Source organism: Pagrus pagrus (assembly GCF_965226575.1).
Source record: "Pagrus pagrus genome assembly, chromosome: 2".
Classification (NCBI taxonomy): domain Eukaryota; kingdom Metazoa; phylum Chordata; class Actinopteri; order Spariformes; family Sparidae; genus Pagrus; species Pagrus pagrus.
Window position 1 is genome coordinate 32696464 of NC_140186.1, and position 19879 is coordinate 32716342.

At 39.0% G+C, this 19879-nt stretch overlaps 1 protein-coding gene across 1 annotated transcript in view; it reads right to left on the reverse strand.

The window, feature by feature from the left end:
- Window positions 1–19879, reverse strand: part of sorcs3a (sortilin related VPS10 domain containing receptor 3a) — a 281497-nt gene that overhangs the window by 36044 nt on the left and 225574 nt on the right. Inside the window, exons 12-18 of the mRNA XM_084369166.1 lie at window positions 17342–17418; window positions 13980–14071; window positions 12623–12730; window positions 11261–11378; window positions 11039–11172; window positions 7090–7203; window positions 4196–4367 (exon numbers count right to left, since the gene is read on the reverse strand). Coding sequence (XP_084225292.1) covers window positions 4196–4367; window positions 7090–7203; window positions 11039–11172; window positions 11261–11378; window positions 12623–12730; window positions 13980–14071; window positions 17342–17418 — 815 coding nt within the window. The remainder of the gene's footprint in view (window positions 1–4195; window positions 4368–7089; window positions 7204–11038; window positions 11173–11260; window positions 11379–12622; window positions 12731–13979; window positions 14072–17341; window positions 17419–19879) is intronic.

The window sequence follows — 19879 nt, forward strand, 5'->3', positions numbered from 1 at the left end:
TCTTCAAGCTTGTCCTGAGCTGTTTTTTTGGTGCAGCTGGGCATACTGCACTGCTGGGGGCCCATGTTCATCGGGGAGTGCAGTTGCGATGAGGGGGATTACTTGGCCTGCAACAGTGTTTAGACAGGTGATCTGTGTCAAGTGGCATCCATGTGATTGCCAGGACCAAAGTTTCCCATCCCATGATCACTGTTGTTTATTTCACCTATTAGTGGTTTTGATGTTGATGTTGATGGAAGTCACAGCAATAGTTTGACATTTTGGAAAAAAGATTGAAAACATAGGGAAACAGCTAGTCTAGCTTTCTAAAAAAAATAACAAATACCCACCTACCAGCAAATCTAATGCTCACTGGTGGGGGCTATTTGCTAGACTATATCTTGGGAGCAAAATATATATATAAGATATATAAAACATCTATTTGTAAATCCGGATATCAGCCTATAACAACTGTGGAATGTAAACTCTTTTTCAGGTTGTCATAAAAACATCACATTCCCAAAAGGGCAAGACAAGTTGCCAAAAGGCCTTGGCAACAATGTTTTTTCCAAGTGTGGTATAAAATGATCCATACAATGGTTGCTAGCTTTTATGGGCTGCATGCATGCATTTGGATGCAGCACCAGACTCAAGTGGCTCTCCTGGGAGAGTCTTGACGGTGGTGTTCACTAGAGAGTTACAGTGGAATTTCCACATGCAACATTTACAGCAATGAAACATTCCTCGCAGTCAGTTTGTTGACATGCCTTTGTCTAATGTCCTCATGCAGTTATTTGCATTTATGTGGTGCAGTAAAGTGTATTTTGAGCAAAGATGAACTCGTGTATTTCAGACATTCCATTTAAACATCAGGCCTGTGCATGAAAAATGTCTCAATGCTATATTCCTATATTAATTCTCTTTCCACCACCACACTGAGATACACCGTATAATCCATACACCGAACCATTTTAACTGGCAGACAGAAATTAAAGTGAATATGAAAGTGTCTCAAATTCCCCGTGTCTCCTCTCTTTAATGCCAAATGTGGATGGCAGTTAAATTCTTCATGAATTGTTTGAGATTTGCTTGATGTCATTTAGGCACAAACCAGTCCCTTCTCTGCCAAACACTAAGTGAAAAGTCAGTTGCTTTTACAAGGCCCAGCTGTAGATGTAATTGAAGTGTTGCATAACAGTTTTCGAAACAAATACGAAACCAGTTCTGATCAGGAAAATAAACCATGTGGTCATGCATATCATCCCAAAACAAGTGTCCATCTATTTTTAGATTTCTTCCTTATCTTTAAATGTGAATGTGAGTCCTCTATCCATTAAATATTTAAGGGCATTTGCTCTCCCAGAGAAATACAGCCATTGCCGGCTTCATGAATATAAATGAAACTGTGAATTCATCTTGAGAATCCTCAAATAGAGCTGATGCCACAAGGATCCTTTACCCCTCCTCCCTTCCTCTGTCATCCCCCTCCCCTTTCCATCAGACAATCCCACATAATGAAAGAAACAGGCCTCGATTTTTCAACTTATCACACAGTAATATGACAACTGGGCCTGGAAAAGACCTGGGAGACACATTTACCTTGAGCTGTTGCAGTGGCAGGAAAACACTCCTGTAGTTAATGCCCAAAAGCCTGCAGCTATTATCGACAGACTATATACTGCCTGACTAACATGTGAGGCAGTTTCCTAGTGATGAGGTAGCCTGGATGTCTGGCTCTGAACACAGAGTTTCTCACTGACTAACTGGGTCTCCGGTGAGGTCTTTACTTCTGCCTCTGGCTCAGAACTTTTGCATTGCGTGGGTGATAGGGAGCCATTTTACTCTATTAAACTTCAGAGAGTTTTTAGAACGAAGCTTTCCAAGGAACAAGCAGGCTCACTCAAACTTTAGCATTTGCGCTTCAGGGTTCTGTAAACTAAATCTTATAAGGTTTTATAGACACCATTAAACACCTTGAGAGACCTTTGGTCTCATTTCTTGCTGTGAAGTAACAGACATACTGACTTTTGTTTTATGTGTCCTTACACTTAGTATAATAAATATTTTTGCTATTAACAGATTGAAAAGACTCACACATTTGGCAATAATTTTGATGTTTGTTTTTGCTTAGGCGGGACATTGGGGATATCTAATTGTTTCTATCTATGATGCATGCAGGGGACGAGTATAGGAGAGTGTAATCAGTGGAATAATGATATCACATTCTGTGTTTCTGGATTGTTTGACTTTGAGCCAACGTTGAACAGTGGATCTAGCACTGAGCCCTGGGGGACCCCACATATGATCAGTGTTGGGAAAGTTACTTCCAAATTGTAATGCATCATATATTGCTAATTGCTTTCATTTGGAAGTAATAAGTTATATTACAATAATACTGTCGGTGCACAGTAATTTGTAACTGATTACACTACTTTTGCATTACCTTCACCAAAATAACCGCAGAAGTACAACTATTATAAATGGTCACGGTCAAGTTTATTGCAGCTCATTACAAATCCAGTGGGGGGTAATTGTGTAGCTCATTGGCGGCTCGCATATGGAGCACAGATCTGGCCCCTTCACACATTCAAATTGCCTTGTACACAGAGATGGGCCAGCTGACAAAGGATCGAAGTCTGGTCATTTATGAATACTGTAAAACTTGTGCTATTCCTTGCTGTAGAGAGTTGCCTCTCAATACATAGATTGCACTTGACTTGACTTTTACATTTTTGCCCTTTCATCTGATAAACTCAAAGTAATGGGAGTATACCGGTTAAAAAATGTAGAGTCTGACTCCGTAGTCATTAGGGATGCAATGGTAGAGTTTTCCCACAGTTCGGTATGCATCACAGTTTTTGGGCCACGGTAACGTTACGGTTTCGATATCTTAATATAAAACTACTCACACTAGCAAAGGCAATATTGCATGTAAAAATAATTAAAAGCAGATATAGTCAAACCACAATCGTTATTATAAAAATTTTACACTTATCTTAATTGCTTTCCATAAAAAACATATGCAGTATCCAATCAAGTTAAACAGCAAACATTATTGTAGTATTGTATTGTACTGTATTGTATTGTATTGTTTGCCTTTGTGTATTGAACCTAACAGGGCGTATTGAACAGTTCGATAAAATATTGAATATTGTTGCATCCCTAGTAGTCATTTCTGCATTCATGCTCACGTGATATTTTGTTTTGGTGGCGCACTGGCGGTAGTACCATCATGTGAATAAATTCTAAAAAAAAAAAAAAAAATATGATTAAATATTAATTTGAGGCGGTAATGCATTACTAGACATAGTAATTGTAATAATATTACTGAAATACTACTGATTAAAGTAATAAAATACTGTCATGTGTTACTTTTGAGGCTTATTACCCCAACACTGCATATGATGCTGACTTTTCAAGACACAAAAATTCTCAAGAGAGACTGAAAAAATTGTCCCCCTAGATAAGATGTGATCCAAAAAAGTACTGATGTCTACCTGACTGAATGTGAATAAGAAGAAAAATCCTTATTTGATCACATATCATACAATGTACTACATTGTGAATCTGGTACTTTGCATTCCCGAGGGGGCAGTGGGCAACGTATGCACCCGGGGACCAACTACAGATCTTCAATTCAAAAAATTAAAGTGATGAACTCACAGAGAATTATTACCAGAACAATGGAGCTTCTTTCAGCTCATTTAGTTATACAGGCCAAAACTTTACTGATTTGGTTCACTCTCACCACTCTCATCAATGTAATTTCCAGATGCAGCAGGCAGCTATCTTCAGCACAAAGAGCTCCATTAAATTAACTGTATGCTAACTTCTCTGTGCCAAACAGTAATCAGACAAAATAGGCAACCATGTGGTGAGCACAGTGTATTTGGTGTATTTACCAAACAGATATTTCCCTCAGGAGTTGGTGGAGATCAAAATAGAGCCAAAATGAGAGTGAACATTGGACAAAACATGTCTCCAGATAAATGCTATTTTGCCTGCTGGATGTAACTGTAGAAAATTGTTGATAACTCATTAGCCAAAATAACTTATTCACCATTGCTGTGGTGTCTGTAAATGGGTTCTTCTTCCCTCTGGTGGCCCAAAATCAATTAATGCAGCTTTAATCAAAAGTCAACAGAATAAATCATTGCCTGGGCGAAACGGGTATCTAGCTAGACTACTGATGGAGCCATGTGAGTTGTGTTCTTACCTCATCCAGATGCACCAGGAAGGTCACATTACTGCCCAGATTGGCAGTGAGCTTGCCATCTTTGGTGGTCAGCAAGAGTCCTTTAGGAGGTCTTTTGGGGCACTGCTGCTTTCTGGCTGTGTACATTTCTTTAACTCCTTTAGTGCAGTTGTTCAACACCACTTTACGGTACCTTTGGAAAAATGAAATTCAGAGTGTTTTTTTAACTTTATCATGTTTTGTCCTTTTTGTAGTTTAATCTGCTGAAGTCCAGCATCCCTTTAGTTTAGTTTGAATGAAACCCCTAGATGTTACATGAGCGTGTGTAGAATGGTGTGTCAGTACAGCTGTTGTGCCTCCCAATTACTAAAACAGACTAGATGACAACTGACAACACAAACTGTGTCAGAGGCTGAGATACCTTAATCACAGCAGTGGTGAATAAAGAATTCCCACTGTGATTAAGCTTTTCAAGGTGTCTGTACCCTGGGGAGCCTCAAAACTAACACAGAAAACACATCCTGCTGACACAAGAAAGAAAAATCCAATTAGAATAAGAGAGTATCTACTGTAAAACAACATGGTGTTCTGTAGTGACAGTAGCTTTAACTTCAGGGATGTGGTTGTAGATGTGGATACTAAAAGGGACAGCCTGATAAATTGGTAAGTGATTTAAAATGGTCAATACTCATCACAAAGTATTCAATTGGTGGTCCCTAGTTGATCGACAATGATTGCAAAATACTGTAGCTCAAGCAACTAACTGTTTAATTAGTTCTAAACTAAATAACAATGTCAATTAAACAGTGTTTTCAATTCCAGATCATCATGGCCACCTGACCCTTTGACCAGATTAGCATCTCAGGTAGTTTACTTAAAGCGAGGCCATGTAACTTTTGAAATAAGAAACAACACAATCATCTTTGTTTACTAAGTTGGTTGGGTTGGTTAGGTTTAGGCATGAGGAGTACGATTCATTAAGGTTAAGGTAAGAAGGGTAAGACAATCACAGGCAGAGTAGGTACAGTAAGTATCAGCAGTATCCACAATAATGCAGTTTGCTGACTTCATGGCTCTTGTCTTAGGTGTGCTATTGTTACACTACTGTAAGCATGGCACAGATAAACATGACAATGTCTTTAAAATGTCGGACTCAAGGGAATTTTGGAAAATTAAAACTGACTTTAACATTATCCTACAGTTACCACTTTTGGCCGAAGTGGCCACTCTTAAATAACAGTTACATACTGTTGCTATAGTTACAGGAACATGACCTGCGTTCACAATGTACTTGTTCTTAAAGTATTCAAAGAAAATATTCAGTGTTCAATAACTGAAATATTATATTTTTTAATCTTTTTTAAATTTCACTCATTACCCCTGAGAAAACCTTTTCTAAGACTTGCTTTGATTCATATATTTTCACTCTTCTGATAGTTTTGTTGGACAAGTTAAAACTGTATGACTCTTATTAGTACATTGACTTTGGTTGTATCAAGTGAATTTAAGTATAAACTTTGCTCAACTTCAAGCTGAGTGGGTCTAATCAGCCAAACCGACTGCAAACATCTTTGTGGGTACGTGTGGTCTTCTATAACCTATAATAATGCACCATATTTACTGTATTAATTTTAGTATCCGTATTCCTTATTGTATTAGTTTATTAGTTAATTATTTATTTTGTATATTAATCAAAGTAATGTAGCTGTTAAATACATGTAGTGAAGTACAATATATCTCTGTAGTACTTGTACTAAAATGCAGTATTTGACTAAATGAACCGCTTTTAGCTCCTTACAGATGGTGCTGTTACCCAGGACTAGAGAGGAAATCAGAAAGGTTATTCTGTTAGGGTCCATGTATTATTTTATGAATCCGAAAGCAGAAAATATAAAAAATATTTGTTCTTTCATTATTTTTTTGTGAATGTGACACAAAAAATTCTTTGTTTTTCACACTTTTACTTTTGTGCTCAGATCAAAAATAGGGAATTACAAAAATGGGCCACGGGCCAAATTTGATTTTGATATTTAATTTCTTCCTCCCTCTTGTGCTAATGTTACCAGGACCACGAACAAATCTCTGTTTTCACTATTAATTCCTACGTGCATGTTCAATGGTTGTGTGGTGTTAATGGGTTTTGCCTTTGTATTTCACGTGGTTTGCTTTTAAAAACAACCAGCAAGCGGCTGAACTAATGCAGCAGATTATAAGACAGTTGCCCTGCCAACACAGCAGACATACTGGATGGCAGGGTGGGTTGCGTTGCTGCTGCTCCGCCACCCGGACTGCCCGCTCATATGAGCCTGGAGACACCGGCTCTGGATGATGAGTGACCCCGAGAGGAGCAGCAGTAGACAGGGAGAAGGGCCTCAGAGATCAGTTTGCTTATCCACAAAGCTACAGCTCATAAACAGCTGAAAAAGAGCTGTTTATGAGCTTGACATACTGTGTGAGTAAATAAAGCCATAACAAATATCTTCCAGGGCACACAAATTAATCAAATTTAACATCAAATTAAAATTTGGCTAATGACCCTTTATTTTAATTCCTTATTTTTGATCTGAATAAAATAATAAAAAAAGTAAGAAAAACAAACCGTTATTTGTGTTTTTTGTATCACATTCATAAACAAATGGTGAAATAAAGAATCAATATTTAATTTTCTGATTTTGGATTCTCAATTAAATATAAAATGAATGATACACAGGCCCGTGTTAGCACTGCTCAAGGTCCACATTGTGAGTCCACATGATATACAAAAAATCCACGATTGGTATGATTGGTGCTTTAAACCCCTGCTTGAGCATCCAAGAGAAAGCCTCCAAAACACACACATACTGCATAGTGTATGTGAATGTATATAACATTATACAGTATACATATGAATTCCTTGTCAATCACACAGTCCTCACCCTGTGCTGTTGAGGTAGTTTTGACCCTGGCTGCAGCTTCTGGAGACAGTGGAGGGATTGAACCAGAAGGCAGGCCGGCAGTTCCCGTCACCACGCCGCTCATACCCATAATCACTGTGGGACAACAAAGCACATCCACACGGCACCTGATCAATATCAGCATGTGAAAAGGAACATATTGTTATACAGTGTGTTACACAACCCTGACTTATCTATATCGTTATTACTGGTGACCAGGGGCCTGTCTGGCACGGAGACACATCATTATTGTATATTGATTAAGGCCACTGCTGACAAATGTGCCACGACAGTGTGAAGCAGTGTGTGGAAACACTTTGAAGGGTGTTTGTTACCATACACAAGGATGACTAACTCTCACTTGCCTGCTAGCGTTTCCAATCACAACATGATTTACATTTAACAAAACAAGGTAAACAAGTGCCTATTCTAATAACAGTCATGACATTGATTTATCAATTAATCACCAGCCACAACGAATAAACAAAACTAACAAGCCAGTAACAGACTAGTCCAGTATTATTCTGTGATTACACACCGTGAACTATTCATTAACAAGCTGTCAAAGCAGATTGGTTGCAGAAGGTTAGAACAATGTCTTTTAGGACAAAAGAGCTGAAAGCATATCTTGAGAGTGAGAGTAAATACAAAGGTGCTCAGGATATGTGTGCACACAGAAAAGGATCAAGGTTCAACCTTTTCATGATGTTAACAATTGCACCTGTCTTTACTGGCTACTGTTTTAGTTTTCAGGAAACCTTTAATTATTAGAAGAAATCCACTTAAACAACAACAGCAGCTTTGTGTTAATAGCATTTTTTAGTACCCCTGTCTGATATTATATCAAAAGGGACAAAGTCTCGCCACGGTACACTATGCTATGCTACACTACGGCACCGTACGCTATGCTTCAGTACCATACAAAATCATTCGATACGGTACGACACAATACTATTTCATAACTGAGATTTGATACCAAAATTACCAATGTTTGTTTAACTCCATGTGGTGTTTAATGTCTTAAAGGGACACGTCAGCATTTTGGGAAACATGCTTATTTGCTTTCTAACCATTAGTTTGGTGAGAAAATCAATGCTACTGTTAGTCTTCTACTATTTTGTCCACCAACCAAATGTCTACTGAATGTCTAAATGTATCAGCCACCTAATAGATTACTGTTTTTTGGGGGGGGGTTTCTTTTTACTGCTGGGTGTAGCAAATCTACCAAACACATGCATATTTTACCAGAATTTGACTTGTGGCTGGTGCTAATTTTGTGTTAAATAAAAGACATATTGGCACTTGTATCGCTTAGTAAATTCATACATTAAATCACATCTGTTCGATTTGGTTTAAAGTCATGTTGTGTACATTTTGTTAGCTGAGATATGTTAATTAGTAAGCTTTGGAGAAAATCAGGCTGCATGTTCCCTCATTTTCAAATCTTTTATGAGAAGCTAAGCTAACCTGATGCCTTAGCACATGAGACTGGTATGGATCTTTTCTATTCAAAAGAAAGTGTATAAGTATGTCACTATGTTTCGATTATTTTTATTCAAATGAGAAACTGTAGAAAAACAAATATGACACTGCTGTGTTTTAACACCTCTTCACTGTCTGACTTGCTCATAAACACACTATATGAGTTACAATGGCTATCAAATGCTCTTGCAATAAAATGGATGCCTTCACCCCGAAATGAGGTTGTTTAGACCTCAACAGACAGGTTATTTGTGAAAGGGCCCTAAAATTAACCAAGGTTTCTTATTTTCTCTTTTAAATCAGGATGTATTAGAGAATTGGTAAAATAAGACAAAACATCTGACTGATCATCAGCATCAACTTCCGGCACTTGACAATAACAGTGCTACATCACGTTGGTCCTCAAAAAGTATGGAGGTTTGACCTGCATGTTCAGTCTTTGGTGAATCAACCTCTTATATTGTATTTCACTGTTTCCAGGCTGCACCACTTCAGCTGATCAGACTCTTCACACCTCAATTATGTTAGTGGATTTGAGCTTTTTTCTGCACTGATATTTGTTAAATTCTTGTTCTAGAACTTGGTCAGATAGACAGGCAGAAATCAGACTCAGGCACATAAAGAAAATAAAACCAATGTCACAGTAGTTCAATGGGAACCAATTAGCACTCACTCTCTGACCTTCTACAAACACTATTTACATAACTGCTGTATGTCGGAATTGCTTTCTTTCAGTTCCCTGTCATTACAAGATAAAAAATACAACTATTTAGGATTTGCATACAAATTGAAACTATTTACACCCCCCACATCAGCTCAACAGAATTACAAGCATGGCGAGCTTGCAGACACACACGACGGAGACAGACATAGGCAGCAAATTGTGTACAACGATCCCAAATTTATCATATTGAAAAAACAAAGAAAATGGAGTAAATTAATGAGACACATAAATAGTTTATACAATTGCATATAAAGGGGCTTATCATTATGAAGAGTGGAAGTGGTGTTTGTATAGAACTGATCTCTTGTCCAGGCGGCATGCTTCAGTTGTTGCACTGTTAATTAATTCAAGATGACACATCCCAGCTAAGGATTAAATCACACACTTTACATATTTTCTCTTTCCCTTTGAGGTTTCTTTTTTTCTTTAACAGATACGACTATCTTTAGTTTATAATTTGTCTGTGTTGCTGTTCCAGTTCAAACCAGTTCATTGCTCTGCTAAAACTACACCTCTGCAGTATTTCTACAAGAGCACATCCATCAAGATAATTCCCTTCAAAATATGTCTGTATCCACTCAGCAGGTTTGGTAACAAATGTGGTTATTAGAAAACCATTAAGAAAAGTGAGTGTAAGAACATAGTGGTCTAAAAGTAGAGCGTAAAAGCTGAAAGCATCGATGTTCTTTTCTAATATGTGTACTGTTTTTCACCAAATACAGCTTATGAAGTTATAGGGCTGACTTGAGTGATTGAGTTGTTTGTAGCTAAACTAGGCAGGTTAAATCAACCTAGAGAGTATATCTGAGTGGGCTGAACGGACTGAAGAAAGTAATTTCATGGAAGCTGGGTAGATGCACCTGAAAATAACAAATGGCTACTGAAGTGTAGCTGTTTTTAACAAGTCAGAGCCTGGTTTTTGTGTATGGATGTTTAATGTTTTTAAATTGGTCCTACATGACCAGAGAAAAGAAAGAAACAGGGCTGTGGTATTCCCTTCAGCTCAAGAGGTAGAAAACCTACAACAACCAGAATGCACTGCTCCACACCTGACCAATAAACACGCCCACTGATGGGTGCGCTGTTGTTGCACTGTGCCTGGTTTTGGCCTGAGTCCGTCTTAAAACAGGAAACATTAAGGCGTGCAGCTGGTAACACAATATGGTATTACAACTAAACAGTACACTAAAATGTGTTCCTGAAAACATTTGAGGCAAGAAATGGACCATGAACAGGACCGTGGTTCACATATGATCAGCACTGCCTTTTTTTACTGACACATTCTCACTCCCAACTGGTTAAATACAGCAGCTTGGTCAGCGGCCATACACTTCAAAGTATGACCCTCTTCCTGTCCCTCTAACGTCAGTAATAATAAGTGACTTTTAAATAAAGCTTGCTGACAGACATCTCAGAGACAGACTGTATTAGTATTGTAATATATTTACTGAAATATTCCCTCATTTGATACAAAGAATGCAAACCATTAAACATGGTTCACTGTACCAAGGTGGAAACAATACCAACCACGGCGTCACGGTTGGTAAAAATTCTAAAAAGATTGATGCAACACTTCCTTTGTAGAGCACTTCTACATGTGTGGCATGCGTTACAGAGCAAACATTAATGGAGCTCTCCTTTAGCAGACAATGAGAGAGACATAATCCCTCTCAACAATTCGATCTCAAGAAAAGAGCTATTGTATAGAGGCACACATCATCTTACCATTCAAAATCATGAGCTCGGCAAATACAGGACTCAGCTGAGAGGATTCTGGAGTAGTCCTTTCCCAGCATGCAGTAATTTCCAGGCCTGCGCTTCATGTAAATTTGTTTTTGTCCCATCACACATGGCTCACCCTGTTGGCACAATAAGCACAACTACTGTGAGTGATATTTATTAGCATGGCCTGAACTGTACAAAGGACAATGTTTTTCTTTTTCTTACCTGGTTGTGTAAGTGCCAGGTTTGATAGTCTTCCTCTGTGCATTTCCTGCTATAGATGGACTTGTAATCTATCTTGATGAGCTGCCATTCAGAACGGTGGCTGAAGTGTCCAAAAAAGCTGCAGAGACAAATGACAAACGTCAAGAAAATGCTAAAATTATTGTAAATCATAAGAAATACCTATAAATAATTTGAGACATCACAGTTCCTTTGTACATTAAAGGATAATTCAGGTGTATTACAACTTCTGTCATGTAGTGATATGATCATGATTTCTACATATCAAAATGGGACTATTGTACTTTTTCTCCACTCAAATATGTGATAGGTTCATGCATTACAAAACATTAAATGTTGAAGATTAAACCAGTGTTTCCTAACCCATTTGTTGTCTCCTGATGCAAAAAGCAGCCTTATAGTTGGGCCCCCTGTCATTTGACATGTTTCACATGTGAATGAGTTGTTAGCAGTTTCACTAAAGAGACATTCCCCCTCTCACGTCTCACATTGTTTCAATTGCTAATCATCTGAGATCCAAAGAGGTCAAATTATCTAATATTTCACAAAGATTAACAAGATGAATCAGAATTAGTGTATCAGAACTTTGCTTTCTTTCTTGCATTAATCATCTTGTTCACCTCTTTATGCCTTCACTTTAAGAAGTCTGAGAAGGAAATAACTTTTCAGGAGTCATAAGCAATGACGTACAGAATAAGAAAGTATAATTGCTCAAATTGAATCAGGATGTTACTCTGTACTCTGTTGGATGTTTACAAAAGACAGTTTGGATACTAATTTAAATCTTATCTTCAAAATATCCATATACAATATTCATCATAGGTAACCGTTCACCACTGGAGGCCCTCCCTGTGCCTTGGGCAGACTGGCCCCAATCCAAACAATGTTTGCAATTTCTTTGTCCCTTTCTTTTAATGCATTGTCTCAGGTATCTGCTATGCTTTTCTGTTTTTGATTAATAAAAGCTACTGATCATGAAAAAGAACTGAAGCCACCTTTTTAAAGGGGCTTTAGCAGTTCCATTAATAAGCGATTTCTCACCGATCAAGTCCATTTGTCAGGAGACACAATACCCAAAAAGGTCTGACTAACAGCCTACAAGACCCATTACCTGCCCCTCAGGAATGTGGTTTAATAAAGACTAAAAAACTAAGAGCTTTGAATGGATGCCTTCCTTAAAGGTCTTCTTCTAGCCTTTCTGCTGAGAAAAAATGGCCTCATGGACTCAACAGAATAGAGAAAATACCATTCACTTTTCACTCAGTGCACAACACCTCCTAAAAGGACAGAGATACAACACCTTTTAACGTGTCAGTTGTCCATTTTTGGATTTTCTGGACTTACGTCATGATTTGGTTCTCGGCCCCAGCCTCCACCAAGACTCCATCCACGAACAGAGGCACTGAGGAGAAGCTGTGCTGGGTCCACTGCCTGCCCTCGTCAAAGCTTACCCTGTGTATTTGTCAGAATGCATTTCCATCACAAATCTAACAACAGCGATGGCACGGAAACAGACGCTTTCTATTAGAGCCCGGTCATAGGAGGGGATTTAGGTGGGGATCAGGATGACGAGCTTGTCTCAACGGACAAGTCTCTGAGTCTCTGTGAAATTAGCTACTGTAGCTTTGGGTAAATATCAAAAAGGCTGCACATTAAAGGGATATTTAAGAGACAGTCTGTCTGTTTTCAAAGCAAAGACGCACAAAACTGCTTTCAGAGCACATGCCAAAAAGGAAAAGAGCGATGTCATGGGTCCTGGGTAACGTCTACATAGGAGTGAGAATAACAAGACCAGAATAGAACTGTTTCATGTTCAACTACAAAACTGGAGAGGGAGAAGCAGACAGCAAAAAATAAAGAAAAAAAGGAAAAATTGGACAGCTTTCATCATTGGGGCCTGGGCTCTATTGATTCTGACAGCTTATCAACATTGGTGCAGAAGTGAGAACAACTATGAGTACCTGAGTGTGACATGGGTTGAAACACTGCTGAGGCCTGTGTTCGGGAGACAGAGAGTCCCCCATGTTGCCTCTAAAATCCCCACTGCCTTCATTTGGCCAAAAGCACCAGCGAGAGAAAGTGTTGACATGCACCTATTATGGGATTCAGGCTGGAGAAGTGTTTTACTGAACAGTGGCTGGGAAAGTAATAGTGTTCCATGGCTGCTGTACAGTGGCCGTGAAGATACACAAGCTTCTTTCTATCTGTCATTTCTTTCTTTTTTTTTTTTTATCACTTCCTCTACCATCGCACTTAAATTGGTTGGGAGACAAAAACCCAGCAGGCTACACTTGACTGGCTCTAAAACTAATTTCAGAATTGTTGCAAAAGCGACTGAAGAACAGATCTGGTCTCACTTGGATTAGCCTGCACTGAGGCACGGCGTAGGAACCCGATTTGGCAAGAGGAAGGCAATGTGTTAATGAAAACACTAAAAGGAAAGGAGGGACGGGGGGGCTCAGACTGCTGGCTGTTAATGATAAGTGGCTTGAAAAGAATATCTCTCAGATTAGATTTTTTATTTCCACCATGAGCCGCAGAGAAAGTGCATCGCTTAATAGATCAAGTGTCAAATATAATATATACATGCACATTTTTTGACCATAAGCATTGAATTAACCTAAAAAATAGCTGTAGGAAATTGGATAAAGCAATCTAAGAAAGAAAGACTGTCCAAAAAGTTCTCTTTTAGTGGACGTACCATAAGTGTCTAGTTGGCACTGACGGCTGTTTGACGGCGACAAGGGCCCCTCCTTTGTCCAGAAACCACATGTTGTGCTCCTCTTCAAAAATCTGAACAGACACATGGAGAAATTCACCATTATAGTATCAAAGAATGTGACAGGAAATATATTCAGAATTTACGAGAAACCCTGAGATAAGCAACTGACCATTTGCTAAACTTTATGACCAATCACTGATCCCCTAGGACTGTTGTTATAGGGCAGTCCTTCTTCTTTTTTTATTTTCGTAGGGATTTAACTTAAACCTGCAGAGTAGTTCTTTTAATCTGCCCTTTTGGCAGTGAGAGTTACTAAACAAACACTGTGGACTTGCTTCTGACACCATACTCTTATTTGCTGTAGCCTACTCCATCGTTATGGTTGCTTGCCCCGTCATCTCTGGCAAACCAATCTTTAAAAAGCATCACTACCAGTGCCCCAGCTCTCGGAGGTGGCCACAGACTCCAGATATAAAACAAAGAGATACTGCAGAATACAGAGAGATTTACCTGACATTTTACAAGAAAAGGCTTATTCTGGGAGTGGATCCTGAAACTAGTAATTGTTGTGAGCAAACTGATTAGAGCGTTGCATCTAACTTTTCTAGAATCTTGTATGAATGTAAATAGTTACAAAATGACTGAGGCTATCAGATATGCAAATAAGTGTGGTTTTTCATCTAGAAACATCAGGTGACTTTAAGAAGGCTTTAGCTACTCCCCTTTGAAAACAGTTGGAAACAATGGCTTCTAAGTAGCCTACTTTACAACTATAAGCCTACTGGCCATCTCCCATGATAGTAATCCAGAATGACTTCCAAGGCCAAGACAAAGCATTTCTTAATAAATTATTTTATAGTATGGAGTATGTATTATTTTGTGAAGTTAACAAGTTTCATGAAGAAAATCTCAAAAAGCACTATGTAATATTCCCAGACTTTATTCCTAGACGCTTGCCTATGGAAGCCCTGAGGGGCAAGTGAGAATTTTCTTTTTTTTAGTGTTCCATTTCTTTTCCAAGTTCTGAATTATTTTTGTCATGTGTGAAAAAGAGTGATTTCCCCCCCCCCCCCCCCCCCAAGTAATTTTTTTTTTTTTCTGTGTCGAACTGATTGATTTTTTTTTTTTTCACGAGAAAACTTTTTTCTGTGTGTATGAAACCCTGTGGACATTTTTTTCAAGAGGAAAGTGTATCTAATTTTTACTTTTTTCAAAAATGTTTGCTTTTGTAATACTCATTTTGACCACAAGAGGCTGCAAACAAACAATGTGACTGGGGAAACTGGTGGTGGTAAATTAAAGCCAGATTGCAGAAATTAAACATAAGAGGCCTTATTTTACACATTTGGATGCATCTCACATTTAATTTCACTTCATATCAAATGTTAATTAGAGATCCACGTTGTCATAAACATTCACCCAGCAGTGTTACTGCGTACTTGCACTTACATCAATATTTCCTCAGTTAGCGCTGTGCCAGGTGTGCAGTGGAGAGGGCCGGACTGTTTGGTAACTAACTGACCCAGTTATCATAATTGATGGTTGAAATCCAAGATTAAATGGAAAAGCATTAAAGAATGAATACTGTGCATATTTTGCCAAGTATGATTTTAGTTTTCATGTAGTTGTTTCTGAAAATCGCTGCAGACACGACTGCAGGTGCACACCATGCCCTCCATGTGCTATGCCGCACAGAGCGCACTGGAGACAGTGCATTCTCCGCACACACACTCTGCCTTCTCGAGTCAGCGCTCACAGAACTGTTACACTCTGTATCCTCATTGTGAGTCCTAATCATGATGCAGGCCGAGCTCACGTAACGAGACTTCAATAAATAAATAGTGTTCACGTATCAAACTACCATTTTCAAATGATATTCCAGGCTGAGGGATACCACTGATCGGGGCGCATAATTTGGGCACGTGAAGCAATCAGTCTGATCAAACCTCCACCTCAGACATATACAACTTGTTTTCTGTGCCAGAAATATGCACTTTCTTCGTCTCTCCCTCGGTTGTGGTGATTCACTGTTGACTGTAGACACCCACCGATGAGAAGGCTGATAATACACAGTATTCCACCTGTGACACTAACAGCAGATTAGCGCCAAGTATGACATATTCCTCGCCAAAAGAAACATGACAGTCATGTTACATAACCTGATAACGTATACTGTAGTAGATGTATCTTGTATCTTGAAAACTCTGCTGGAGGAACATGGGTGATTTGCATCTTATTCAGGACATGAGTAGTCGTGCACTTCAGCCTCTTGTGGTCAAAATGAGTATTACAGAAAGAAACACTTTCAACAAAAATGAGTGCTGATTTATTCTTGAAAAAAAAAAAATACTGGGTTTCACACACAGAAAAAAACAAATCTTGTAATGAAAAAAACAGTTTTTCACCTGACTGGACATATAAAAAATAAATGTAGAGAAAAATAACTTTTCTCACACATGAAAAAACTTTTTTTTCTTGTGAACTAAATTTTTTCCACTTAGCTCGACACATGAAAAAGAAAAAAATTGAACTTAGAAAATGGATCACCAGAAGAAAAATGTCTCACTTGCCCCTCAGGGCTTCTGTACTTATCACAGTTTAAGCTGACATTAACGGCTCCATCCTGCTCTTTATTGGATGTGGGGATCCAACAGTCCTAATTGTAAAAATGAGACATGTTTGGAATTTCAAACAGTAAAGCATTCATCTAACCGCTTTCTAGCTTTTACTAGGTTTCTTGACAGTAAGCATCTTAACAGCAACATGAAACATTAAGTCAGATACTTACATGTTGCCTGGACATGTACTGTAGCTTAAACCTCTGACTTTTAGCATTAATGTCTTGTATGAAGCCATCAAGTGCATTTTTAATACCCTTTTATCCTTGTTTTAAAATGAGTCAATTGGGAAACCTTTCCAACCTATCTAGCGATAATATAAATGTGCTGGCTAGCTAACACTGATTAAATTTGGAAGCTGTCATTTTATTTGGTAAAATCAAGGACGTATGGACCGAATCACCATGATGTCACGCTAACAACAATAATCACTTCAGGGTAGACATAAATTAAATTAGCAAACTTGTAACTGTATGTAATGTTTAAAGATAAATGCTAAAACAAGGTGGTCCAACCTGTCTATCTGACTTTTCTGCTGTGGTTATTTCATGTGCTGTGTTACTTTGCTAATCAAAGACGCTAGCATAGTGTCAAGTGTGTTGTATAACAAGAAACTTTAATACAATATTGCAACATTTGGGAAAGCAGTGGTTGTTATGTCAGACTGTTGTGCCAGTCTGTGAGTTGGCTGGATCTCAGTCTGATACTTGGTGTGAAGCTCACCTGTCTCCAGCTATTGCCAGCGTCAGAAGATATGAACATGCCAACGTTGTTGTAAGACAGCTCCGCTCCAATATTTCCTGCAGTGGAAATGGCAACAGAATATGTGACACAACAAAACTGCTGTGAGATCACACAAATAAAGGGCCATATGTGTTTCAAATACATGCTGCCAATCACCGCATGTCTGTAATTTATTCTTGAGTCTCTTGATTCATGTGAACAATACAGAGAAGACCCCAGGATAACTCCTATGGATGCCTGCATCGTTCAGGCAGCATAATCTGAGATGTGGGGATGGGAGATGGAGGAGGGGGTTGGTGTGTGCGTGTGTGTGTCTGCAGTGTTACAACACAATGCCTCCAAAGCTTTTTCCTGTGAGTGTGCAGGGAGTAAACTAGCTTCTTTTGTTGATCTTCTCCACTATCTTGGCCACGGCTCAGCAAATAGGCATGTGTTTGATCTGGATGGTGTTTGTCATGTTGGTGAGATGATCCCTGCACCAGCTGACGTCTTAAAAGGCGCAGCGGGCAAAGTGAATCTCAGTGCCAAAGCAAAGGCTCGGCCAGCAATACACACACACACACACAAGGACACACTGTGCAAGCATGGGCAACAGAGATGTATGTTCAACATTCGCAAAACAGGCACATCTAAAGACAAACACTAGGGCATAACGTACACACACACGCAGCAAAATCAGACTTTTTCTGCTGACACACGCAACCAGTGCTAACACATCTGTCTCATCTCATCTCATACATACATAATTGGCTGGGAGATGTGTAATCAAAGCAGGTGGACATGTGATCTGCAACATGATTGCCTGTGGGAGAGGTGGAGATCCTGCAGTGCAGTTTGCCCAGTGTACCTCAAAGACAGATGCTAAAGTGTGAGGGCATGGAGGGGTCACATCAGTGCTGCATTTGGCTAGCTGACTGGGAGGATCACAGGACATTGAGGCTAGAAATTTAGATTTTTTTAAAGGTGCTAGCTAAGTTTTAAAATGAACTAACCCTATCAACAGAGTGTGAATAAGTAACAGCTCTGGCGTAATATCCAAGGTGCCTATGTATTGTATTGCAGAGATATCTGCGGCAATAGTGAGTCACTAGCCCAAAGTCTGTCACAGGAGAAGATGAAGAAGTCAAGCTGGCAAGAGGGAATGACCACTGTGTTGAAGTTACAGTCTCAGTTAGTTCAGTAAACAAAACGATGCAGAAGCTGGAAAACGACTTCTATCATCATCCCAAACGACAGCTCCCGCAAAGAAAACACGTGCGCGGTGGAGAAAAGAAGAGACGTAAAAAGAAGCACAACCAGAGTAATGTTGTGACCCTGCTCAGATGTGGTGCTGTTAATTTCCCTCTCCTCACCTCAGTGAGTGTGTGTGTTTGTCTACTATTGGTGTGTGAAACAGGTTGGGCCTCCTGACTGGTCATCTCGAGGCGATTGCTCCCTCTGGATTGGATGAGAGAGATGACGACAGCTTTCTTAAACCTGATGACCCTCCACCTCCCTTCTCCTCTTCCACTTCCAAGACGTAAGCAGCATGTTGTTCTTTGTGTGTGTTAAGTGAATATGTGGGTAATAAGGAGCAAGTCTGTTGTTACATTTGTGAATTGTGAAGTAAGTTTTGGTAAAGGAGTGGTTTGTTTCTTTTTCTTTTGTTTATTGGTTAGAAGATCAGGTCAATTATTTGTCAGTTACAGTATTTACATTTTTGTTTTCTTTTTCCAAGGGAAGTCTGGGGCTGATTAGCCCATGGTTGCTGTTTTACTGCTACATTTGAACCTTGATTCTATTTGTGCTGCTGGCCTTTCATGGGAGTGGGAACAGTGGGGAGTCACAGCATGCAATGTCCTGGTTTCCCTACACAAGAGATGTAACAATAAATATTTGAAAAATACTTTTAAGTAACATTGGAATAACACTGGCTGTTTACTGAAAGCTATTTTTAGTAACTGATGACAACACAAACTGTACTGTTAATGTGGCGTTGCAAAAGCTGAGATAAGTAAGCTATAATATAAACTAATACACAATTGCCACAAGTGAAGATCATAAGATGGCAGTGCTATTTGGACCGGTTTGGTTGAGTTTTGCATATTATGACTCTGTATTCAGCTATTAGTTGCCTTTATTTGTAACAGATTACCCTAAATTGCGATTGTATGGACACACACGGACACAGTAGAGCAACTGAAAAAAATGTTGATTAGTTGACCACATTGGAACCACTTGGAATTACTATTATGAGATGAGTCAAGATTTGAAGTTTGGAAACTTTGCTGTATATTTTTGAGGACGGTACAAGCAGGGGTGTAGTGCTGTTGAAGTACCGGAGCGCACCTTAGACATGTGTGTACGTACATGTGCTTGCATGCAAGTCATGAGTGCTGGCTTTCTACACAGTGAAGGTAACTAAAACCTATCAAATCAGTAAGAGTTACAGAGGGTCTGTTAATATGCATTATTTCTACTGAGCTGCCAGTCAGCAACTTGAGCCAGTTAATGTTAATGCAGATGTTAGCTAGCTAC